Source organism: Pelobates fuscus, chromosome 4 (assembly GCF_036172605.1).
Source record: "Pelobates fuscus isolate aPelFus1 chromosome 4, aPelFus1.pri, whole genome shotgun sequence".
In the NCBI taxonomy this organism is placed as follows: domain Eukaryota; kingdom Metazoa; phylum Chordata; class Amphibia; order Anura; family Pelobatidae; genus Pelobates; species Pelobates fuscus.
The window spans coordinates 315,889,704-315,916,726 of NC_086320.1; the positions used below are offsets into that span (position 1 = coordinate 315,889,704).

Sequence of the window (27,023 nt, forward strand, 5' to 3'; positions counted from 1 at the left end):
AGACAGACCACCGGTCCAGGCATAAACCCACACAGTGCTGTGCAATTAAGGACCCTGCACAATTCATGCCCTATGCCTCACTCTTACTGACATTCCAACACATCGTCACCATTTTAACATTCTAAAAATGGTTTGAGGCTGCAGCCTACATCCTTTACATGCTAATGGCCCAGGGGGCAATTTCCCCCCGTCCACCTTACCAGCCCTTCTATGTCTGTACAGTTGGGGAGAATTACTGTATAGGTAGACATATCATTACAAGAAGAAAGGAGAATCCTGTCTGTGAGCTTAAAATCTATTATTTATAGCTCCTTATAGAAAATGCTTTGCAAGGTGGCTTGTAAGATTGTAATGAGAAGTTGAAAGAAGTTTCAAAGAAATAAAAAATTGATGGCATTTTTAAAAAAAATGTTCAGGTTCTGGATTTAATTGTTTTTGAGCAGGTCTAACAGTTGAGTTCTGGGTCTAATTGTTTTTGAGTGGTTTGGCACAAACTGAGGGACCCAGAGACACCCAGTGCCTAACCAACACTCATACTTTACGAACTGCATCTGTTTTGCATGCATCATATATTATAGCAAGTTACCCTGCAGTAACAGGTAATGGTGGTGAATTGAAATTTGAAAACGTAGGCTAAAATATCTGATGTGGAAAAATTTTCAACTCAGCTTTAGTGAAATGTTAGCTGTTTTAGCCTCTATCGAATTTCAATTCACTACAATCAGTGAGTGAAACTCTATGAGATGTGTTTCATATTGATATATTTCATACTGAGAGACGTTTAACATATTTATTTTCTTTGCAGGGCAGGACTGGCCCTCCTGGTGTCCCAGGAATGCCAGGACCAATAGGCCCACAAGGACCAATGGGACTGAAGGTAGGTTCAGATATTGGAATTTTGCATTGACTCTACCCTCCACTCTACAAAACTCAACTGAGTTCATTCATTATACAGTGAGCATTAATCAATTGGAAACCTAATTTGAAATATTAGGCAAAATAGTCAAGTTTGGAGTCTAGAGGTGATGGAGATAATGCTTAAGATAAGCTATATAATATAATAAGGATAAAGACGGCTTTAGATTTACATTTAACTATTATTACTTAGTTTTTTAAATTTTGAAAGTACTTGATGTAGTACCAAAAATGGTATTAAAATCCATATTTCTCAAAAATGAATAGATAGAAAGAGCTTGAAAACTTCCAATCTAGATGGAATGTAAGACGTGTTAAACAGAGTATGGGGACTGTGACTGTTAAATCTCATGTTGTATGTCAGCGTGGTAACAGATTGCCAGCTACATAGTTGGCATCAGTGGATAATTAGGTTAGGTGTTAGTTAAGTGAACTGTAAATTTCTTTGAAGAGATGGGATTTGAGAGGTTTTCTTAAACTTGGAAAAGTAGATTTCTGAAGTTCAAGGGAAACTGAGTAGCTTTGTAAAAGTATTGTACATCAAGTTGTGGAGGCTATAAGGAGGTGACACGTTCAATGGAGATAAAATTTCATATTGGATTACCACGCACACATCCAGAGCTATTTACACAGCACCATCCGGTCATCTCCAGTCCACTTGTGTGTCCTTACCTTCTGAAGCAAAGTTATGCTCTCTATTTGCTGCTATGCTAAGCAAACTTTAAACAATTGTCAATTACTCCTGAGTTATTAATCATTTAATAGTAATATTGTTAATTAATAATGAAATTCCCTTAAGAGGATGACAGGTTGATGGTCACCCTCTTATTGGTGATGGAGGTCTGGTATATGATTCCACATTTGCATGTTTATCACACTCACTTCCCGTTCTCTGCTCTTTATTGTGTTTGATAGAGCCATGTTTTTATATATTTTATATTAATATTTTGTAATATGAAAATTACTTTTTATTAAATGTTTTTTTTAAAAAGTCTGAATTTTCAAATGTCATTCACTACCAAAATGGGGAGCCAGAAGAGGGCTGCATGATGTGTATTAGCATCATTATACGGAAATTAGACTACATTGGGCAACATTGTTAACTTGAGGTTTCTTGGGCAATCCCTAGTAATCAATTCACCTGTCAAAACTCTGTTAACTACCTGCTACCTGTCTGTCTAAGTCAGGCATAGGTCTTGGGATTTGTTCTAACTAAACAGTTGGATAACTAACTGCTGGCTAGCATGACCTAAACCAGCAATGGTAAAACCATGCTAGAGGTGGCACAAGTTTTATATAGAAGCTTTCTATGATGGTATCCAACATGCATCGATCCGGTAGGCTTGAGTAAATATTGAGTCTTAAACACCATGACTTCACCATGTAATCTGTCACAGCTAGGTGCCATAGCAGCACACATGAAGCAATATGATTGGACAAAAAGCTGAAATCAAACCAAAAAGGAAGGATCATATTTTGAGGGAGAAATGTATCTGGAAGAGAACCACCGGGTCACTTTTTGATTGTGTTTTTTCATTTCTAAAGAAGGTTTGGAACTTGGGTTCAAAAGCTTGTACCATCAGTAATGTAGAAAGACTAACTGTTACTGCAGAAATTGGAAACATGAAAGGCAGGAAGGAAGTGGAGGCCAAATTATAGGTGAGGGGAATGGAAATGCTTAGGGGGGATGAAAATGGACCTGGGCAAATCTGTTTGACGACTTGCAAATTATTGGGCACCAGTGTAGCTCTAAACTGTGAGCCATCACATCTAAACAAATCATCAAAGCGAGGGTAGAGAGGAATAACCAGTACTTAACCAGTATGCAAAGTTTCCAGATTTTAAGATTAAGAATAATTTGTAATCTTCATTTAATGAGAACTTTGTTATATCTTTCTAGGGAGAAAAGGGGGATTCTGCAACCTTAGGCGTTATAGCTTCAAGAGGACCAACGGGCCCCAAGGTTTGTAAGCTCAGCTGCCATATTTACGTTTTGGCACTTCTTGTTACTTTGATATTCTTTGGTATCTCCACCATGTTAGTAAAAACAAATCTATAACTACTAAAAGACATTTGTAAAAAGGAAATATTTGTACACTCAGCAATGAAAAGGCAGTTCAGCCAAAATTTCAATAAGTAGGTTATTTTAAATGCTCACTTTCATTAGATAATGGGCTGAGATAATTTCAGAAGCTACCAAGTAAAGTAAACATGGTACAATTCATTTTTACAAATTACCATGGCTTAAAGATGTTGTTTAATTGTTATAACAGACCACAATATTAATTTGCATCGTTCAGCTGAAGCAAATGATTTCTCTGTACCCATGGTTTTTAAGAAGCAGATACATTCAAGAAATGTAAAAGAGTTTAGAGTAATATTAAATAATGCAATATATTGCCAGGATTATTGTTCGAGGTTCTAGCATTTAAAGTAAAATCTGTTACCTTTCATATGATTCCACATTGATTCCAAAATGATGTGGTTTGGTGTTAATAAACTATAATGTATATTACTGACGACAACACAGAGATGTTCCCCAAAATTGTATGAAACTCCATTTAGTGTTTTTAGACTAATAACCTCTTGCTTTTAAGAATTTATATTTGGGGATTTATTGTTTCATTTAAGGAACGGCATGACTCTCTAGGGCAGGGATAGGCAACCTTCGGCTCTCCAGATGTTGTGGACTACACCTCCCATGATGCTTTGCCAGCATTATGTGTGTAAGAGCATTATGGGGGATGTAGTCCACAACATCTGGAGAGCCGAAGGTTGCCTAACCCTGCTCTAGGGGCTAATTCCTGACCAAGTTTTTAGTTATTCAGGAGATGTGAAAAAAAATATATATTTTTTTTAAATGTTCTTCTGTTTTGCAAACAGGAATGCAGAGAAATCAATGTAAATCACCCGTTTCTTTTTTATCATTGCTTCTTTCTATTATTATATTTTATTACTGTATATTATACTATAAAATAGTGCCATTATTGACTGATTCCGTTTGCAGTTTAATGTAAAACTGAGAAATGTAATAAAATATTATTGGGGTAAAAAAACAAAAACAACAACTGAAGAGTGCAGTTTAATAGCAAGCTCCCGGTTTGTGATTAGTAGTAAATTGTAGGAATCATGAACAGACTCCCAAATGTAATACTTTGAAAAAGCTGGTTTTGCTGCTCTGCACAAAAATATGTTAGGCAATGTGATTAAATTAAAATACGATATTGCTGAATATGTTCTACTGGTAATGTGCACAGAATGTTTTGCAAGACAATAAATGTACCGTATTCCTATTTACACTTTACTTTTCACATTGGAGTTAGTATTTTTCGGCTTATTGGCTTGTATTTAGAATGCTTCAGAATGAAACCTTACCATAAATAATCCCTGTACTAATCATTTCCCATGTAAGTCTGTGCGTTATTACTGAGAGCTTTGCATTTTATGACTTAACACCTTTTTCCTTGCAATTTAACCTTTCATCTGTTCCATTTCATATCATTCCTGCCCTTTGAAATCTAAATCTATTAAGTGTTGTGTACAATTTTAGTAAAATCTGACCATTACTTTGAAGCAGACTACAGGAAATAAAGCTCTTATTACTATCAAAGGTCTGCCATCTTTTTTATTGAGGTGGCCATTTTGGAATTGCATATCAATTTTCAGACTGTTAGTAACAATGGTTGACAGAGAGGCTTGAGTTAGCATGTGATGTCAGCTGCTAGACGGTTCTTTGGATTCCCAATGACAAAAGGGGAATATAGATGTTAAAATAGAGCTGTGTGAACCTAAAAGAGGTTCATAATGCAGTAAAGCTGGGATCAAAGAAAAGAGAACAAACAAAAACACAGGAATAGCTTGTGTGTGGGTGGCCCCCATCCAGGTATCAGATACGTTTCAGCTCACCTGTGCATGAATGCAGGGTCTCCCTAAGCAAAGAAAATGTAAACATGGATGGAACGTTGAAATGTCCATCAGCCCTGTAACTCTAATGCAAGGGTACATGTCTGCAATTTGGAACTGGATTGGCCTTGTTGGTGGGATCTGTGTACCAGTGAAACAGTATAGAGTTCCTCTTGCTGGCACAAGTGTACTAAAATCTGAAAATTGAGCACTAACTAAAAGGAGTGTTTTTGAGTTTGTTTGTTTGTTTGTTTTCAGTTTTACTGCTTTCATAAAGTCTGTTTTGCACCTTCCTATATATCTATAGTAAGGTTTACTATGGGATGTTATCTTTCAGCTGGCTAATTACCTGAATGCCGTTTTGTACATTACATTTAAATCATGGCCTATAATCATATTCTATAGTTAATATGCCAAAATATTAAACACTGATAATAAGGCAAATAGAAAAATGGTCATTTTACTTTTTGATTTGCACATTTAGGTAATTTGTCTGCCATTTTTTTAAGGGTTTTCCTGGCGCTAAAGGAGAGAAGGTCAGTGGACCAGTCTCTGTAGTACTAACCACAAGAATGCTGTGTAGTTAACTAAAATGGAATGCTGAAGAATTTATCCCGTTAAATCTATTTTGTATGACTAGTAAAGGTTACTTGGATTAATTGTTATGTTATTCCCTTTACCGTTGTGTGTGTTTGATTTAAAAATTACCTTTCTCATTTACACAAAATGGGGATTTAGTCACACCATGTAGCCACTTTCTCTTTGACTGGACAGTCACTTTAGTCATTGTCCCCAGTGTCTGGCCAGTGTTAAGCCTTTTGGAGTAGAGAAAATATTTCTCCCACTGGTATTTTCTGTCTGTCCATGCCTGCCATTTTCCCCTTCCTTATCGGGATTTGACAGTTGGAGCAACTGTTATTAGTGTGCATAAATAACCATATACAGTCATGGGAAAAAGAAAGTACACCCTTTTAGAATTCTATGGTTTTACATATCAGGACATTATAGCCATCATCTGTTCCTTGTTCCGTGCTTGACAGTTGGTATGAGGTATTTGTGCTGATATGCAGTGTTGTTATTGCAGGGGTCTGGGGAGAAAGAGACAGAGAGGCTGTGAAATGGGAAAATGAGACACACAGAGGCGCTGTGGGGAAAGAGACACATAGAAGTGCTGCGGCCTGGGAAAGAGACTAACAGAAGGGCTGGGGAGGGGAGAAAGAGACAAAGGAGCTGGGGCTTAGAGACACATGAAAGGGGCTTGGGGCCTCCGTCGAAATGGGTCTCCCCCGTCCCCCGGCCTTTGCTCCTCGCCTCCCGGAACCTGCACCCCATCTTTTTCTCTTCTCTCTCACTACCTTTCCTGCTTTCTCCTGCTCTGATCCCTTTTTTCTTACTTCCCGATTCCTAAGGGAAGGATACCTCTCTTACTTATACTATTATTTTTAATTTTTTACTTAAATCTCCTCAGGCATGGTCAAAATAATGAAGGAACAAGGAGAGCTAGAGATACCATTATAGGACTCCTATAGTTATGCTCAAATTGCCTGATATATGTAAAAACCCTCGATGGGAGACAAACATTAAAGATGTATTAAAAAGGTATCATAAAGGTCGTTTGAAACTTATTCTGCATTCTATTGTAGCCCCATGTAGCCAGAGCGCAGCTAAGCGGAAAAAGGCCTTGACAGGGGTTAGGAGGCGGGCTTAGGAGGAAGTAAGCAAGGGTTGGATTATGGGTAAATAGGATGGGCTATTTAAATGAGCAGCCATCTTAGGTGAGTCATTCTAACTTTCTACCCGGTTGAGTTTGTGTTCACCTCGGTGTGCGCGGACTTTGCTCGGTTGGGATTTTCTTTGTCTCCTCTGCAGGACCGATGGACGACGTGGAGCGATTGCTGGAGGGGATCAGGTCGGCGGCACGGCATCAGGGTGCGGACTGGCTACGGGCACAGCTCGGCCCTGCCCTAGCGGAGGCGGCGGATCGGGACGGCGATGGCGGGAGACCGGTCAGGGCCCGGAGGCCCCCGAGGAGGCTGAGCCCGAGCATGGGGCCCGGTGAAGTTGTTCCCGGTAGCAGTGGGGTTCCGGTTGCGACCGGCAGCAGGCCCGGGAGCCGCGTGGTTGAGGCCTTGCCTCCCCGCGTGCGGACGGAGCCTCGGACGAGCGCTCGGAGGCAGAAGGATTTCGTGGACGGGGGCGCTGCTGCTGTCGGGTCGGAAGTGGCCGGGCGGCCCCCTGGCGTTGCAAGACCCACGGAGGGGAGGTCCGGGCGGGCTTCCCCCCCATCGGAGAGTACCGAGGATGACGAGGCCGGAGCCGGGAGATCGCATGACCGGCCTGGGAGGCAGCAGGCAAGTGCAGGGGGCTCCGGCCGGGGCCCTCTTGGCGGGAAGGTTGTTAAGGGGAGCTCTGCCACGGAGAGAGGCGGGAGTAGGCCAGTGGGGGGTGCCCAGGCCTTAGTCCCAAGGGGGGAGGGTCCCGGGGCCCCTAAGCGCAAACGTAGGTCAAAAGGTGTGAGTTCCAGGGGCGGGGGGGGGTCTCTAGAGGTGGCCGGGTCAGATAGCGGGTCCCCCGTAAGGGTGGCAGGTAGGTCCGGGCTGTCGGGGTCTAGTCGGAAAGGGGGTAGGGGTAAAGGGGCGGGGGGAGTAGGCGTAGGAAAAGGGGTTACGGAGGTGGCCAGTCGGAAGAAGGCAGGAGGTCGGGGACCGGGATCCTCGGTAGAGGTCGGGCGGCGGGGGGGCCCGGATTCTGAGAGTGGTAGCGATAGTCCATCACCCGTTAGGTCGCAGGGGTCCCGGGAGGCGCGGGGGAGGTCGGGTCGGCACTGCTCCCCCTCGGACAGCTCGGCAGGGGAATGTGCGGCAGCCCCTAGGTATGGTCGGCAGGGGCGGCCTACTAGTAGAGACGGGAGGAGTCGTAGCCCCAGGGGGTCCAGGGTGCCACGTGGTGGTAAAGGTCAGCGGGAGGCTTCGGTGCAGAGCAGGCGCTCCCGGGGTCGTGACGGGAGGGGTATTGATGTCCGTTACACCCTACCCAGGACTTCTTCTCCTTGTCCTAGGTCTCGGAGCCGTTCCGCCTCCTCGCAGGCTGGGCACCGGGTGGGCTCCCCGGTCGGCGAGACAGCGGCGGAAGTTCCTCTTCCTGGATGTCGGGCGATCCGCAATGCAGCCCCCGCCGTCCCGGTTTCGGGGGGCTTGGCCGGTGAGTCCAGTGGGTCACTACACTCTACCGCATTAATTACTACACTTCAGGCACTACTCCACTCATTGGGGGCGGGGGGTGACACTAGCGGCATCGGTCAGGTGTGGGCTCCGGGCGTTGGGGCTGCGGGCTCTCGGGGTGGGAACTCCACAGGGCCTAGTTCGGGCGGGGATATGGTGTTGCCGCAGGAAGTAGGGGAGCTTGGGAGCGAGAGGGCTGAGTTGACAGGGGGCATTCCCGACGCGGCTAGACAGCACGCGTATGTGTCATTTGCGGGCCCGTTGGGGGTCCATTTGAAGCAGGAAGTCAAGGATAAAATATGGAAAGGGGAGTTTTGTGAGATCTTCTCCCTCCTCCCCTTGGAGGACTTTATAGACCTCAAGGAGGAGGATAAGAAGGACGAGAAGAAGGAGGAGGAGGAGGAGGAGAAAAGGAAGCGGTATCGCAAGATTCCGAAATCCTTCGGGAATTGGCTGAGGGCCTTTTGCGTACTGGCTAGCGTGCTCGGCGAGAAATCGCCGGGGTTATGCTCCTCGCTGTTTTGTTATTTGGATGGCATTTGGGAAGCGTACCGGACTTACGGAGGGTTGGCGTGGTGGCGGTACGATGAGCAGTTTAGGCAGCGGCTGGCGGCTAACCCGGGTATGCGGTGGGACCAAATGGACCTGCCGCTATGGATGAAGTTAATGATGGCGCAAAAGGCGCAGCCCTTTCAGAACTCGGCCGGCGCTAGGGGGCAGTCCGCCTCGTCGGCCGCCTTACCAAAGGGCTTATGTTGGCTCTATAATGAGGGCCAATGCAAATGGGGGACCGCCTGTCGCTTCAAACACGAGTGCTCCGGCTGCGGAGGCGCTCATGGGCTCAACCGCTGCTTCAAGAAAGGGAAGTCCGGTGGCGCTGGTGCGGTGGCCGCGGCCGGTGGAGGGGGAGCATCCGCTTCCCCTGGGCTTAACCCCAGTGAGACTAAGCGCGATGGAGCCATGGCTAAGCCGCTACGTTAACAGGGCGGACGCCGCTGTGCTCCGGGCGGGTTTTGAAAAAGGGTTTTTCATTCCGTTTCAGGAGCGGGAGGGGGGTTCGGGAAGGCTGCGCAACCTGAAGTCTGTGATTGACTTCCCGGACGTGGTTAGGGAGAAGCTGGGCAAGGAAGTCGGGCTCGGCCGCATGGCGGGCCCATTCACAGTGCCTCCGCTGGGAGGCCTGCGGATTTCCCCACTCGGGGTGGTTCCCAAAAAGGAGCCGGGTAAATTTAGGCTCATTCATCATCTCTCGTACCCTAAGGGAGAGTCGGTGAATGACGGTATTCATAAGGACTTGTGCTCGGTGTCTTATGCGTCTTTCGACCGGGCGGTCGATTTGGTCCGGAGGGCCGGGCGTGGGGCTCTGATGGCGAAGGTGGATATTGAGGCCGCGTTTCGACTGCTGCCGGTCCACCGGGACTGTCATCACCTGTTGGGGTGTTTCTTCGAAGGGGACTACTTTGTGGACTTGTGCCTGCCCATGGGTTGTTCCATCTCGTGCTCCTACTTTGAGAAATTTAGCACTTTTCTCGAATGGGTGGTAAGGGTGGAAGCAGGGAATCGTTTTATTGTACACTATTTAGATGATTTTCTGTGCGTGGGGCCGGCTGATTCCTTGGAATGCCTGCGCCTACTGCGGACGGTTGAGTGGGTGGCGGGCCACTTCGGGGTTCCGCTGGCGGCGGACAAAACTGAAGGCCCGACCACGTGTCTGAGTTTCCTGGGTCTGGAGATTGACTCTGGGTTGGGTGAATGCAGGCTGCCTCAAGATAAGCTGGACAGGCTTCGAGGGGCGGTGGCCGCTGTAGCGGGGGCGCGCAAGGTTACTCTGCGGCAGCTCCAGTCTTTGATTGGGCTGCTCAATTTTGCGTGTCGGGTAATCCCGATGGGACGGGTTTTCAGTCGCAGCCTGTCGGCTGCTACTGCGGGGGTTCGGTCTCCGCACCATTTCATCAGGGTGTCGGCGGCCATGAGGGAGGATTTGGGCATTTGGGATGCCTTCTTGCAGGATTTTAATGGGACGGTGTTGTTCAGGCAGGAGGGCCAGTCATCGGCCGAACTTGAACTTTTCACGGATGCTTCGGGCAGTGTGGGTTTCGGGGCATACTTTGGGGGCTGTTGGTGTGCGGAGAGGTGGCCGGACTCTTGGGGTTCGAGCCCTCTTATGCGCAACTTGGCTTTCCTTGAGTTATTCCCGTTGGTAGTTGCGATGGCACTATGGGGCGACAGGCTGCGTAATCGGAAAGTGGTCTTTTTCTCAGATAACATGGCGGTGGTTCACGTGGTGAATCGTCAGTCTGCGGCCTCGAGGCCGGTGGTTAGGCTGCTTAGGCGATTGGTGTTGCTGTGTATGTCTCGGAATGTTGTTTTTCGCGCGCGGCATGTTCCCGGTTATTTGAATGAGGTGGCTGACGCTCTGTCTCGTTTTCAGTGGTCCCGATTCTGGCTGGTGGCGCCGGGGGCTTCGAAGGACGGGCAGGCTTGCCCGGACGAGATTTGGCAGCTGGGAACATCCTGCTTGGAGGACTTGTGAAGGCTTCTCTGGCACCGGCCACTTGGGCCTCGTACAGTAAGGTTTGGGGCCTGTGGGAGCGGTCGCTGGACGGGCTGGCCATGGACAGCGGGGAGGCCCTGCGGGATGCTTTCCTGTGGTACACTTGTCAGTTGCTGGCGAAAAGGGCGTCGCCTGCCATGGTGGACAGGTCCATGGCGGCGATGGCGTTTTGGTTCAGATGGCATGGGAAGGAGGACTTTACTAAGACCTTCATTATCAGGCAGGCCCTGAAGGGATATCGCAAGGGACGCAGGTCGCCGGATACCAGGCGCCCGGTGTCAGTCCGACTACTGGGGGATTTGGTGGGTTTGTTGCCCGAACTCTGTTTCGATGGGTTCGAGGCTTCTCTGTTTAAGGTGGCGTTTATTTTGGCGTTTTTTGGGGCATTTCGAATTGGGGAATTGGTAAGCGCTAATAAGATGGTGCAGGGGGGCTTGCAATTTTCAGGGGTTCGTGTCTTAGATGGGAAGGTGGTGGTGCACCTTGGCAGGTCCAAAACGGATGTCCGCGGCGTGGGCCGGGACGTGGCACTGGGGGCCTTGCCGGGCTCGGCTTTGTGCCCGTTGGCTGCTACGACTGAGTACCTGGCGCGGAGGCCGGTGATGGGGGGTTCCCTGTTGGTGCATGCCGACGGATCCTCCCTCTCCCGGTTTCAGTTCACGAAAGTTTTTCGGTTGGGCTTGGGGAAGTTAGGGCTTCGTGCCGAAAGATTTGGAACACACTCGTTCCGTATTGGGGCTGCCACGGAGGCGGCTCGATTGGGATTGGGGGACGAGGTGGTAAAACGGATCGGGAGGTGGGAATCAGTAAGATTCCGTTCCTATGTCCGATTGGGTCTGTTGGAATAATAGATTTGGGGACCGTTTTATGCAAAAAAAAAACAAAAAAAAAAAACTGTATATATGTTGGGGTTGAGCGACTTGTACCTGGCTGTACTGTAACGGTTCTCTGTGTTGTTTGGGCTGGGGTGGGGGTCTCTGTCGGACTTCCCTCATCATTTGTTTTTTCCCCCCAGGGCGTGAGGCATGGATCGTGGGCCATTCGTTTGTCTTCTGGGCCGAGAGGAGGGCCGCAGCTCGAGCGCAAGGCCAGCAGCTGGGTTTTCCGAGGGACCAGTTGGCAGTTCGCTGGTTTGGGTATCGGGGTTTCTGCTGGGGGGATGTTTGTGGTAAACTGTTCGGGATGCTGGCGGCGGGATACGCGCCAGACTTACTGGTCTTGCATATTGGGGGTAATGACCTGGGTCTTACGCCGCAACGGCGGCTGGTGAAGTGGATGAAGCAGGACATCAATAAGTTGAGGGGCCTGCTTCCGGGGGTCATGTTGGTTTGGTCGGAGATTGTCCCGAGGCGCCGGTGGCGGCACGCTCGGGATCCGTTAGCTATGGATAGGTGCAGGAAGAAGGTGAATAGCTTGATGGCAAGCTTTGTGCGGAAGGTTGGGGGCGTGGTAGTAAGGCACTCTGAGCTGGAGGAAGGGTTGCCAGGATACTACCGCTCGGATGGTGTTCACCTCTCGGAGGTTGGTTTGGACCTGCTCAACTTGGGTTGGCAGGATGGTATCCGGATGGCTCTGTTTCTTCGGGGTGGCGGAGCTCAGACAGCTTAAGGAGTCAAGGTCTGAGCTTGTGGCGGGACGGGGAGCCGAAGGAGAGAAAATAGGCTCCCCTGGATGAACGTGAGGTGGAATAACAGATTGTGGTCATCGGTGGTTGAGAGGTTTCGAGTCCTGGAGGTGACTCAGAACCTGGTGGGGCAGGGGTATCCGGGTATACCCCTGCCGTGGTTAATGGTTGGTTGGTACTTTGGAATGTTGGTGTATGTGATAAATATGTTATAAACATGTATAGGTGTTATTATATGGGGGTCATTGCCTTTTGTATGGTAGCCGAAGGAACAGGATGCCAGGGGGCGGAGTATGGGGGGCAATGACCCATGTTTAATATGTTAATTTATTATTGTTGTTATTATTATTATTATTATTATTATTATTATTATTATTATAATTATTGGTTAATAAAGCTGTGGACAAATTTCCCCATAATACTTAGTGTCTGTGTGTTATTGGGTTAGGTTATGGGGGTGGTTTGTCCTGGATTCCGACTGCCCAAATGGCGACTATACACCTGTCATGTAGCCCCATGTAGCCAGAGCGCAGCTAAGCGGAAAAAGGCCTTGACAGGGGTTAGGAGGCGGGCTTAGGAGGAAGTAAGCAAGGGTTGGATTATGGGTAAATAGGATGGGCTATTTAAATGAGCAGCCATCTTAGGTGAGTCATTCTAACTTTCTACCCGGTTGAGTTTGTCCCACCCACCCTCCCTTTGTTTGTTATGTGTTTGTTTTAACCCGTTTCTTTCACAGCGGCGGGACGGGGAGCCGAAGGAGAGAAAATAGGCTCCCCTGGATGAACGTGAGGTGGAATAACAGATTGTGGTCATCGGTGGTTGAGAGGTTTCGAGTCCTGGAGGTGACTCAGAACCTGGTGGGGCAGGGGTATCCGGGTATACCCCTGCCGTGGTTAATGGTTGGTTGGTACTTTGGAATGTTGGTGTATGTGATAAATATGTTATAAACATGTATAGGTGTTATTATATGGGGGTCATTGCCTTTTGTATGGTAGCCGAAGGAACAGGATGCCAGGGGGCGGAGTATGGGGGGCAATGACCCATGTTTAATATGTTAATTTATTATTGTTATTATTATTATTATTATTATTATTATTATTATTATTATTATAATTATTGGTTAATAAAGCTGTGGACAAATTTCCCCATAATACTTAGTGTCTGTGTGTTATTGGGTTAGGTTATGGGGGTGGTTTGTCCTGGATTCCGACTGCCCAAATGGCGACTATACACCTGTCATGTAATACCAATGTTGGCTTCTGCGCAAGCAAAATGTTTCTGTACACTTGTTACTCCTGTCGAGTCGAAAAAAAAAGAATAAAAAAAAAAAAGAAAGGGGCTTGGGGGAGAAAGACACAAATAAAATGCATCTTCACTTGTGTCTCCTGCTCTCCCTGTAATTTAGAGTCGACCGTTGAGAGAAAGACTTCGTATTAAAGGGACACTATAGTCACCAGAACTTCTACAATTTAATGTAGTGGTTCTCGTGTCTATAGCCTGTCCCTGTATGCTGAGCACTGTAAATGCTACCTTTTCATAAAAAATCCAATGTTTACATTTTTTCCTAGGAACATCTCTAGTGACAGTCACTCAGACGGCCACTAGAGCTGCTTCCTAGTCCAGTGCTGCACAGTGTGCAGCACCTATGTTGAGAGCATCTCCACGCTCTATGCATCCTCCTAGTGCTTTCCTATGGGAATTAAATTGGTGTTGACTGAGATGATCCAGTTGTCAGCCAAAGTGAAGAGCACACTCTTCAAAAAAAAAAGCAAGATAACATCATTTTTTTACTGCTGTGCAATAACATACATTCACAATTTCAGTCTAATTATAAAACTACTTAATATGTCAAGGTAGTTGGACTGAAACATCGATTATATGCAAATGCACGTCTGCTTGCAACAAATCCGCTCTTTTGTTTATTTTGAAGCCCTATGAGTGCTTTCAGCTTTTTTTTTCCGCTTCCATATCTGCTTTTCATTCCCAGTCCGGCCCTGTATACCCCTTCCTAATTTGACTGGCAACAATTGCTTTTCTACGATCATTGCTGATGTCTTTCCTCCTTAGTTTGTGTTAACACACACACCTGAACATAGGCGTGCGCATCCTGTTGCATTAGGGTGTGCACCCTAAAGCACAAACACACACGCCGCATGTATATGTATTTTTATATACACATACACACACATACATATATATACATACATACACACACACATATATATATACAAATATACGTAGGTGCAGTGTGTGTGTGATTGTGAGCGGTGCAGTGTGTGTGATTGCGAGGGGTACAGTGTGGTGTAATTGTGAAGGGTGCAGTGTGTGTGATTGTGAGGGGTACAGTGTATGTAATTGTAAGGGGTACAGTTTGTGTAATTGTGAGGGATTCAGTGTGTATGATTGTGAGGGGTGCACTGTGTGGGCGACAGGGGTTAGGAGGGTGGAGGGACAGCGACAGGGGTTGGGGGGTAGAGGGACAGGAGGTAGGGGGTGGAGGGGCAGTGACAGGAGGTAGCGGGGGTAGACGGTTAGTGACAGGGGTTAGGGGGTAGAGGGGTAGTAACGGGTTAGGGGGATAGAGGGGTAGTGACAGGGGTTAGGGGGGTAGTGACAGGAGTTAGGGTGGTAGAGGGGCAGTGACAGGGGGTGGGTGGGAGTGGAGAAGCAGTGACAGGGGTTGGGGGGTGGAGAGGCAGTGACATGGGTTAGGGGGGTAGAGGGGTAGTGAGAGGGGGTAGAGGGGTGGTGACAGGGATTGGGGTAGTGACAGGAGTTGGGGGGGTAGTGACAGGGGTTAGGGGGGTAGTGACAGGGGGTAGAGGGGTAGTGACAGGGGATGGGGGGTAGTGACAGGAGTTAGGGGGTAGAGGGGTAGTGACAGGGGTATTGACAGGGGATGGGGTAGTGACAGGAGTTAGGGGGTAGAGGGGCAGTGACAGGGGTTGGGGGGGTGGAGAGGCAGTGACATGGGTTAGGGGGGTAGAGGGGCAGTGACAGGGGTTAGGGGGTAGTGGGGTAGTGACAGGGGTTAGAGGGGTAGTGACAGGGGTTAGGGGGGTAGTGACAGGGGTTGGGGGGTAGTGACAGGGGTTAGGGGGGTAGAGGGGTAGTGAAAGGGGATGGGGTAGTGACCGGAGTTAGGGGGTAGAAGGGTAGTGACAGGGGATGGGGGTAGTGACAGGAGTTAGGGGGTAGAGGGACAGTGACAGGGGTTGGGGGGGTGGAGAGGCAGTGACATGGGTTAGGGGGGTAGAGGGGCAGTGACAGGGGTTAGGGGGTAGTGGGGTAGTGACAGGGGTTAGAGGGGTAGTGACAGGGGTTAGGGGGTAGTGACAGGGGTTGGGGGGTAGTGACAGGTGTTGGGGGGGTAGAGGGGTAGTGACAGGGGTTAGGGGGGTAGTGACAGGGGTTGGGGGTAGTGACAGGGGTTGGGGGGTAGTGACAGGGGTTAGAGGGGTAGTGACAGGGGTTAGGGGAGTAGTGACAGGGGTTGGGGGGGTAGTGACAGGGGTTGGGGGTAGTGACAGGGGTTAGGGGGGTAGTGACAGGGGTTAGGGGGGTAGTGACAGGGGTTAGAGGGCTAGGGACAGGGGTTAGGGGAGGTATGGGGCAGAGGCAGGGTGGGGGGGCAGTGAGTGACAGGGGACAGAGGGGGGTTTACATACCTGTCCTGGTGGTCCAGTGGGCGCCCTCTCTCTTCAGTCTGCAGCTCCGCCGGGAGTGAGCTGCAGACCACATGGTGAGTCTCGCGATCTCCAGGCAGAGCGTTGCCGCGGCAACGCTCTGACAGTCTGGAGATCGCAAGACACCTCAGTCTGCAGCTCACTCCCAGCGGAGCTGCAGACTGAGGCTGGATCTCCATCACGGCAGACGGACAGGAGGGGCCTCTCACCCGGCGGCATTGTGTGCACGCCGCCGGCCCCTTCCTGTGTCGGGTCCTCGGTCATAGACCGAGGACCCGACATGTCAGTCTGCCCAGAGGTAGTGCAGCACGGAGGTGTGATTAGGGTGTGCCCAGGCACACCCGGCACACCCCGTGCGCACGCCTATGCACCTGAATGCTCCAGACCAGCAAACTGCTAAAATGTCCTCTTTTATAGAGGTGGTCACACTTGCTGATAATCAATTAATCAAGGGCAGCACATTTCTGCTACTTAGCCTCTTAATTCCTGGAAACAGGGAGAATGTACTTAGTTTATCACATATGACTTCTCCATTTTCACATAATTTTTCTAAAATAAATCATGGTGTAATATGTCATGTGTTGTTCATCCGAGGTTGTATTTACCTAATTTTAAGACCTGTTAAGGAACAGATGATTGGTATAACGTCCTGATATGTAAAACCATAGAATTGAAGGGTGTACTTTCCTTTTCCCATGACTGTATTTTTTTACCATATAATATTATACATGTTATTTTTAAACAACTAAAAATAGGTCTTCACAAATGTATAAAATTTGGTATATAATATTCAATCGACTTTTTCCAAATATAGGAAAAGGATGACTTTTTAGTGTAGTCTTGCTGCTGCCTTATAAAAAATTAGAGGGAAAAATCAAACTCACGCAGTGGATTGACCCTCATTTGGATCTTTCAGATTCAAAACATTGTTAGTTCTACCTTGATGTGTTAATAGACTTTGAGCTAATTTCCATTGGTTACTACATGTCCTACTCTAGTAATATACTATTTGAATTAAAAATAAAAAGCATGGGAGGTCCTGGACCACTTTTATATTTATCGGGTCGCTAGGGGCTAGAGGACCCTTAATCACATGAGAAGGGGGATCCCGGGCCCAGATGTTGCCCATTTAGTTAGGTGGGTCCAAGAGATTGTCCATCTTCTGGACCAAGGAATATTATAAGGGGCCAGGATACTGAACATCTCCTGTGCCCTATGGGGGCAAATTATTATAAAGGCTTCTCCTTGACTGCATTGGGTCAATTAAGCATCTCCAGAGACTGGGCATCATTTGGGCTCCAGTTTACTACCCTACACACCATTTCAAGTGGGATGAAGAATGGGGCAGAGGCCACTCACTGGGCCACCACCTAATATTATTGGTTTACAGGGGACCACAAGTTTCTTCTTTTTTTTTTTAAAGCTACATTTTGGTTTGTCCCACAGTAAAGAGCAATCTACTCTACTGCTCTCTACTGTGGCACCAAAAGTGTTCACTTTATCTCAAAATGTAGTTTACATGGTCATATGTTATTACATGTACTTTTTCAGTTATCACTAATGGTAATTGCTATGTGTTGATCGCTGTTAATATCAATAGCTTGCTGCTATAATTTACAGACAAGAATGGAAACAAGCCCCTTGTCGCCAAGATGTTACTGAGTTTGGTTCTTTTTTTCTCGGCTACTGGGTACAAATTAGAAGAGAACCCTGGACTCCAACACCTGTTCATCAATTACAGATGTACAGATCTTTATATTGCTACACATTTCACTAACACACACACAGGTATCTAAAGATGTATCATATTTAGGCTTTGCAATTATAGTTATAATGGAAATGGAATTTACACTCAAACACCTCCAACTAATAAATTATAACAATTCATCCTTCCTACTTTGTCCTTGCTCATTACAGTATCATTGCTATTCCATGCTCCATTATATTATTTGAAGAATATATACAGAAAGTGGCATTAAATCCGAGAAAATATTTTCCCCTTTTTAAATCTGAAAATACTGTGCCTCAAAATAAATGAATTGTGTCTTGTTCTTGCTAGGGTATGAAAGGAGACATGGGTGAAATGGGACCCAAAGGTGAACAGGTAAGTGATACCTGCTGTTAGTATTAGACTAATATGTAGTACTTCAATTCTCTGGAGATCCATTTAAATATTACATTCATCAGTATAGTAAATAAAATTATCTAGAGATTGATTTAGATTTTAAATACATCAGTATAGCAAATTAATGGGTATTAACCATTTTACATTGGGGCAATCAAATTAGCATGGAAATCCCATCTAAAGATTTTAAATATCTCATTATGGCCTAAATAATCTATGCCTTTAGATTAAGTGGATGCAGATACTAGGGATGTGACTGGGTAAACTCCCTACACAAGAACTCTATCCAGAACCCTTGCAGAATGCCGTCCAGAATATGGAACTGGTCTCAAGGTGATGACAAACTCATCCTATTGGGTACTTCTCCTATCCAGTATGATAGATCAGGGATAGAAGAACACGTTCTGGGGTATACACTAAAGTGACAATTAAAAGTGAATTTTAGATTTAAGGTAAAAAATAGCTGAAGCTGCATTTTTTTTTCTAAGTCTACTATGCTTCCATATCAGCCACTCTGGCCTTAAATTAGAAATTCACAGAATTCTCATTTTACTGAATAACTCTGTTGGTTTTTTTTTAATGAGCAGAGACTGCTTTTGTTAAGTGAAAATTATTTATATTGCACTTATACTGTGAAATCAGCATTTTAATCCAAACAAAGACACTGTAGTGACAGGAATACAAACACATTGAAACACGCGTCGGGTCTTGGTAGCTCACTTTGTTTTTTTCACACATTATGGGTAGCACTGTTTTTGGTTTAATGTGCACTTTTTAGATACCCAAGGGCTAGTTGGTTTCTACGGTGCCGAGGTACTTAGGGATAGCATGTTGATTTAGGGATATGTGTGTTTATTTTGCTCCCCTCTTCCTCTTTATTCTTTACTTTTACTAGCACTCCTATTCCTTTATCTACTGTGATATAACTTATTATCTAGGCATCCGTATCACTTTATATCACAATTAGCTTTAAGGGCTTATCAGCTGCATCGTGATGTATGGGCTTATATATATCACAGCCTTTATATACTTTCTGGTGTGTTACTTTGATTAATTTAGGGGAGCTGACCGTCATGATCCCTCTCTTTGCATTTGTAGCTGTAGTATATAGGTTTTTCTAGTACCATTATTTTATCTTTTTGTACCCTGTATGAATTGTTTCAATTGGGTGGTAGCTCGAAAAAAGTTACCCCTATTATAATTGAGAGTATCTACCACAGTCTTTTACAGGGAATGTACATTACCACTTTGGTATTTATTGTGCATAGACTTTGCAAATAATTTTATATTACCCTTAGTTACCAATAAAGGTTAGGGCTTCCTTAATTTATTTTACTGTTTTAAGGTTTCCCTGATTATTAAGGGTTCCTGTTTTTTGTCTTTATGAGATTGTCTTATTCGGGTTATTCCTCTACTCTCTAAAAAAGCAGTGTTTAAATTAAAGGATCATTATAGGGTCAGAAACACAAACATGTACTCATGACCATATAGTGTTAAAACTACTATTTAGTCCTCTGCCCCCCTATTTGCCGCCCTTATATAGGGTGAAAACTCACCTTATTCCCAGCACCTGGCGCTTGGCTCTGCCCCCGATCCGCCACAGACAGCATCTCCACATAGACATGCACTGAACCAATGCATCTCTATGAGGAAAGTTCAGTGTCTGCATGCAGAGGAAGCACCTCTTGTGGCCGTCCCTAAGCAGCAATGTGAACATTGCCTTTTCTCTGAAAAAGCAGTGTTTACATCAAAAGGGCTGCAGGATCTGACTGTACTCACCAGAACAACTACATTAAGCTGTAGTTGTTCTGGTGACTATAGTGTCTCTTTAATGATCAAATGCCTACATGTACTGAATAAACTTACCAAGTAAGTGTATTTTTTAACATATACATTCGCCGAAGAATTTTCTAGCATATAGATGCAGTTTGTATGTCTATGTTTTGTTCATGTCAAACGCCCTATTAATAGTACATCAAAATAACGACTTTTATTAATGTGCATTAAGTGGGAGACATCTCCAAAGCATAATTAACTTGTATTTTTATACATGTCTCTTTTTCAGGGATATATGGGCCTCCCGGGAATGCTTGGTCAGAAGGTAAATTATGTTGTAACAATTTAAGAAAACATAATAACCCCTTAGTTTTTCTTTCTTTCTGGATTTGAAGTGATTTTGTTCTTAACAGAAGAAGTACCATATTTTTAGCAGAACTGCACAATCCCTCCGGTTCAATTCATTTTTTTCTGGCAGTTGTAATGTTTTGGCTAATGGCTTAACAGTATAATTTTCTTTATTGATATCTACAGTAACATACTGTGGAACCATCTGCGGGCAGTATATCATGCTGTGTCCCTGCTGAGCCGTGAAAAGCAGATTTCTTTTATCATGCTAGATTAAGCCTCTTTTGGTGTATGAATTAATGTCACCTTGAAGCTTTGTGTATTATTTATTTTTGGCTGCAGTCTATTTGCTTTATCCACATTATATCCCTTAATAGCGATGGTAAATATAGCCACGTTTTCTGGAAGCAATTTGGTTAGCTGCACTAATCATATAATTTCTAAATATGAGTAATGTTAAAGCCGAACAAATGCTTTCTCGAGTATGCTATGTGAGTTTGTTTTCGGTTTTGCTATTTTTACATGGTGTAAATCCCTGAAAGAAAAGAATTATAGCACGAAAGCATGGGCTTAAGACCTGAAAATTAATGTAAAGGCTTGTTGGCATAGTTATGAAACAGGAATCAAACAAATGATTCAGTATCTGTCAGGTTGCTCGCAAATAGCTCTGTATGAATCAGTAGAAGAGAATAAATATATACAGACATTTATTTTCCTATCTGCTGTGTATCCAATAAGAGGTAGATCATGTTTTAAAATCCCATATTGCATGGTTGGTGACATCACACACCAGGCAATAAAAGCTATTTTGCACAGCGGGGCTCCTAATCTCAGTGCATCACAGAGAGTTACTTTGTGCAGCTGCATTAACTTAGTCGTATGCTGGGAGAGGGTCCAGGGAGAAATGGACACTGCAGTGCTCTCTCTAGCTCATCTCCCATCATATCAATATTTGGAGAGGGGATGGACTAATCCTTTTATAGACAAAATAATTTTTACACGTTTTTACTTTCATATACTATGCAAAACAAAACAGCATTTAGTCATTTATACTCCAGGACTGATTAGCAGCCGGCAGAAGAACACATTTCTCTACCAATAATCCATTTCACTTATTTTTTTTGTCTACAATTCTGATGCAAATCAGCTTCCCCCTACTTTCAAACAGTAAAGGAAGTTTAAATGGGTTATATACCATCCTACAGGCAGGGAGTGAATGAGCTCTCCCATTTTACTGTTAGCATTATATTAGTATTCCAGGTATTAAAGTGGCTCTTTCACCGTCTGGGGTCTTTGCATGATTTATAAAGACCCCCAATGATGACATCGCCGCTGGGGGTCTGGTGGCACTCTATCTTAGAGTACAGCATTGATGTCTATGGAGGATCCAACAAGACTATGGTATTCTCCATAGAAAGAGCTTCTTCTCCTACATGGGTCCCTTCTTTGTCTCAGAATATCTTTTGACTGTGTTGGAATTTTAGTGAAATTCCAAAATAGTCAATCTGAGTATTTTGATGCGGTGGTGACAGAGCCGCTTTAATGAAAATTGCTACAGCACTTTTTGTTTAATTTGTTTGCTTCGTAGACCATCTACCTAAGAAATTGTTTTTTTCAGTGTGGTAATTAAAATGTAATTAGTCAAGGATCAATTATACATAAAATATGTACATGATATGTGTGCTAATATTTCTCTTCCTGATTATTCTAAAAGGGAGAAATGGGCCCAAAAGGAGAACCAGGAGTTCCTGGAAACAGAGGACCGACTGGAAGACCAGGAAAACGAGGCAAGCAGGTACCTAAAATATTGTTCATCTACCCCTTACTGAAATCAACTGAATGATCTGGCTGAGTGTAGTGATGTCGCGAACATAAAATTTTCGGTTCGCGAACGGCGAACACGAACTTCCGCGAACCGGCGAACCGGGCGAACCGCCATGGGCAGGCGAATTTTAAAACCCACAGGGACTCTTTCTGGCCACAATAGTGATGGAAAAGTTGTTTCAAGGGGACTAACACCTGGACTGTGGCCTGCCGGTGGGTGATCCATGGCAAAACTCCCATGGAAAATTACACAGTTGATGCAGAGTCTGGTTTTAATCCATAAAGGGCATAAATCACCTTACATTCCTAAATCACAATGGATATGGATTGACACCTGACATGACATATTGCCACCTTGACATATGGATTGACACCTGTCCTCAGAGACCCTGATACACACTGACATAGAGCAGAATAGGGACTGTTCCCCCTACATAGGGTCACTTGGCAGATATGAATTGACACCTGTCCTCAGGGACCCTGATACACACTGACACAGAGCAGAATAGGGACTGTTCCTCCTACATAGGGTCACTTGGCAGATATAGATTGACACCTGTCCTCAGAGACCCTGATACACACTGACATAGAGCAGAATAGGGACTGTTCCCCCTATATAGGGTCACTTGGCAGATATGGATTGACACCTGTCCTCAGGGACTCTGATACACACTGACACAGAGCAGAATAGGGACTGTTCCTCCTACATAGGGTCACTTGGCAGATATGGATTGACACCTATCCTGATGATCCCTGATACACACTGACACAGAGCAGAATAGGGACTGTTCCCCCTACATAGGGTCACTTGGCAGTTATGGATTGACACCTATCCTAATTATCCCTGATACACACTGACACAGAGAAGAATAGGGACTGTCCCCCCTACATAGGGTCACTTGGCAGTTATGGATTGACACCTATCCTAATTATCCCTGATACACACTGACACAGAGAAGAATAGGGACTGTTCCCCCTACATAGGGTCACTTGGCAGATATGGATTGACACCTGTCCTCAGAGACCCTGATACACACTGACACAGAGCAGAATAGGGACTGTTCCCCCTACATAGGGTCACTTGGCAGATATGGATTGACACCTGTCCTCAGGGACCCTGATACACACTGACACAGAGAAGAATAGGGACTGTTCCCCCTACATAGGGTCACTTGGCAGATATGGATTGACACCTGTCCTCAGAGACCCTGATACACACTGACATAGAGCAGAATAGGGACTGTTCCCCCTACATAGGGTCACTTGGCAGATATGGATTGACACCTGTCCTCAGGGACCCTGATACACACTGACACAGAGAAGAATAGGGACTGTTCCTCCTACATAGGGTCACTTGGCAGATATGGATTGACACCTGTCCTCAGAGACCCTGATACACACTGACACAGAGCAGAATAGGGACTGTTCCCCCTACATAGGGTCACTTGGCAGATATGGATTGACACCTGTCCTCAGAGACCCTGATACACACTGACACAGAGCAGAATATGGACTGTTCCCCCTACATAGGGTCACTTGGCAGATATGGATTGACACCTGTCCTCAGGGACCCTGATACAGACTGACACAGAGCAGAATAGGGACTGTTCCTCCTACATAGGGTCACTTGGCAGATATGGATTGACACCTGTCCTCAGAGACCCTGATACACACTGACACAGAGCAGAATAGGGAATATTCACTAAATAAGGATAAGGGGGGGGAGGGGGACCTACTGTCCTCCCCCCGGCCCCCACCCCTGCTCGGTGGGTGGGGGCCATAAATCACAATGGGGGGGACCTACTGTCCTCCCGCCCGCCCCCACCCTTGAGCGGTGGGTGGGAGCCATAAAAATAATGATGGGGGGACCTACTGTATGATGTTGTATCGATCAGGTAGTGTAAGGGTTACGCCCGCTTCACAGTGACAGACCAAACTCCCAGTTTAACGCACCGCAAACAACCACAAACAGTCCATTTGCACAACCGCAAACTCCCCATTTGCACAAGGTTGGATACCAAGCAAGCCATGTCCGTTCCTTGTCCTCACTGATGTCATTGAAGGTCTCTACCTCCACCCAGCCACGTACAACACCAAGGGTCCCCGAAAGGTGACAACAAGCCCCCTGGGACGCCTGCTGTGTTTGGTCTTCCACCTCCTCAAAGCCACCTTCCTCCTCTGACTCCTCTTCTTCAGACTTCTCTCTCTGCGTTGCCTCTCTGTGCGTTATTATAAGGTGTGTTAAGTAGTACTATTCTTATCAGTTTAATCCCTGTTACGAGTAGAGGACTATTTCCTTGTTTCGCCAAACCCCTTCAAAGATGGAAAAAGCGGTATAAGTGGAAGAAACGAGGAAATGTGGTCAGGTGGTGGTGCCAGCCCCACCGAGGGCTTGTACCCAGGTATGCTAATAAACTGAAAAAAGGAAAAATCTCCCAAGAAGGAGATCTAAAACTGGCATAGGAAAAGGTTAGACAACTATAATAAAGTGATACCTACAAATCCTAGTGAGCATAGGTGTATAATAGAGGGAGAAAGGGAAAGCAGAGTAATGCTTCCTAATACCATGGTTAGTACCCTTTGTTAAAGTAAATTGAGTAATGGACAAAAGTCGTTATTGTATCATTTATAAATAACAAAGGGATACTATACTCATTCCCCTATAGTGGCTAATTGTGTAATAATGGTAATAATATTACCTATTATATAATATTGCCAGGGGCAAGGAAATTCCCTCTAAATAGATGAGTATAGGCAGAGAGTATGGAGACCGGAGTGATGCTGTCATAAAAAGTGTCAATAAGGTGATATAAAGTTAAATGTATCACAGACACACAGCCACCCTTTCTCTTAGCTAGTTTCCAGAAATGCTGGATAGGTAGAAGGGCTATAAAGACTCAGAGAGGTCTAAGAAGAATCCTCTAAACTATCCCTAATCTCCTTAAACACCTTCAAGGGTGTTCTAAGCTAAAGCTCAATCTAAACATTTAGATGACTGCCTGATTTCCCATCACAGATGCTGGCTAGGAATAACACTGTGCAAGACAAAGAGTGGGTCTAAGTGCCCATAGTGCAGTAAAGTGTCCCTAGTGAAGTGAAAAAGAGAATAACGAGCTGGCGCCCAAGAGAATAACGAGCTGGCGCCCTATCAGGGGACGTGTATATGGCATCGATTTTAGGAACTGGGAGATGGAAAAAGATGCTTGGTCGGTCCTCCTACTTCAAATTTGGGGCACTGCGCATGCAATCTAATGTGCCACCAGATAGGAGTGGTGTGTTAAGTAGTACTATTCCCAGGGCCGGATTAACATAGGGGCTGATGGAGCTGCAGCTCCAGGCCCAGGCCCATGGAATAGGCCCATTGGTTTAAAAAAAAAAAAAACTTTTTTTTTTTTTTTTACATTTTTTTTTTTTTTTTTTTTACACACTACTCTTAGGGTTGCCAGGTATTTCTCATGTATTTCTTAGGGTTGCCAGGTATTTCTCAGAAGTATTTCTCAGGTATTTGAGGCTGCCTAGCCGGTGCCGGTATTGCAGTAATACCGGCAATACAAATGTCTGTCTCAGTATAAACATAGATTATTCTGCAATACCAGCGCCGGCCAGTAGGGGTCGCTGTTTGTGTGGAGAGAGGCAGTGAAAAGACGTTACGGCATCTCCCTCCCTGCCTCTCTCTACTCACTGATCCGCGGGGGAGCAGCTCTGCACAGAGAGTCCAGACAGCAGCTCCGAGACATGGGGACGCTGAGACATTGGGACACTGGGGAACATGGGGACCCTGAGCATGGACGTCCGCAGGGGGGGGGGACATAATTGTAATGACATCCATGCTTGGCCCCTTTTTGACAGTGTCATTAAAGGGAAGGAGCATAGTCATTTTCACATGGTGTCAGGAATATATGTTTGTATTCCTGACACTATAGTGTTCCTTTCATCAAATTACAGGAACATTCTGGTCACCATAACAGCTTTATCTAAATGAAAATGCTGTGATGCAAGGAGGCCCCTGGGTGCTCTTTCTTTGAAGGAGTGAAACCGCTCTCAAATGGTTTACCCCCAAAGGCTTCCTTCAGCTCCAGATCTCCAGGTCGCTCAGTGGTATTCGACTTCTGAAACAGAGTGTCAGGAAGTGCAGATTTACGTTGGGCATGGGTGCCGCTGATTGGCTAGAGTGGTCAGCTGACACTCTAAGCCAATCGCTAGTTCCCGATTCATAAAAATGTTTTACGTTTTTATGAATGGGGAGCTACTGATTGGCTTAGAGTGCTAGCTGACCCATCTAGCCAATCAGCGGCACCCCTACCCAGCGGCCCTCTGTGTTTGCTGACACTCAGTAAATAAAAGTGAACACATTAACACTGATATTGTTTGTTTTTACCTGGGGAGATGAGAAGGTCCAAAGTTTCCCTGCCAGGCCCAGGTACCAACGCCTTATGATGTGGTGTCCAGAATGAAGTGCTCCAATCTCATTTTCTTCTCCTTCATTTGACACAGTCTTCTTTGTCTTCTGAGGCTCCTTCTGCTCCTTTACCTTTCTGCTACTTTCTGCTTATTTTGCGCCCTTCTGCTCCTTTCTCTTTCTGATCCCTTTCTGCTCCTTGATGGCTCTTCCTGCTCCTTGATGGCTCTTCCTGCTTCTTGCAGACCCTTCCTGCTTCTAACTGCCCTTCCTGCTTCTTTCTGCCCCTTCCAGCTTCTTGCAGCCCCTTGCTGATCCTTTCTGTTCCTTCTGATTCTTCCTGCCCCTTCCTGCTCCTTGCTGCCCCTTCCTGCTCCTTGCAGACCCTTCCTGCTCCTTGCAGACTCTTCCTGCTTTTTGCAGACCCTTGCTACTCCTTTCTGCCCCTTCTTTCTCCTTGCTTCCCCTTCCTACTCCTAGCAGACCCTTACTACTCCTTGCTGACCCCTCCTGCCCCTTGCAGAACCTTTCTACTCCTTGCTGACCCCGCCTGCTCCTTGCTGCCTCTTCCTACTCCATGCTGCCCCTTACTACTCCATGCTGCCCCTTCCTGCTACTTGCAGACCCTTCCTGCTCCATGCAGACCCT

At 45.9% G+C, this 27,023-nt stretch overlaps 1 protein-coding gene across 2 annotated transcripts in view; it reads left to right on the plus strand.

Annotated features, from left to right (window-relative positions):
• COLQ (collagen like tail subunit of asymmetric acetylcholinesterase) overlaps positions 1–27,023 on the plus strand; it is a 126,040-nt gene that overhangs the window by 68,707 nt on the left and 30,310 nt on the right. The window contains exons 6-11 of one of the 2 annotated variants that reach the window (XM_063452322.1): positions 806–877; positions 2,816–2,878; positions 5,328–5,354; positions 17,963–18,007; positions 20,094–20,129; positions 21,867–21,947. In XM_063452322.1, the coding sequence (XP_063308392.1) occupies positions 806–877; positions 2,816–2,878; positions 5,328–5,354; positions 17,963–18,007; positions 20,094–20,129; positions 21,867–21,947 (324 nt within the window). The remainder of the gene's footprint in view (positions 1–805; positions 878–2,815; positions 2,879–5,327; positions 5,355–17,962; positions 18,008–20,093; positions 20,130–21,866; positions 21,948–27,023) is intronic. The other variant, XM_063452323.1, reaches the window with a different exon arrangement.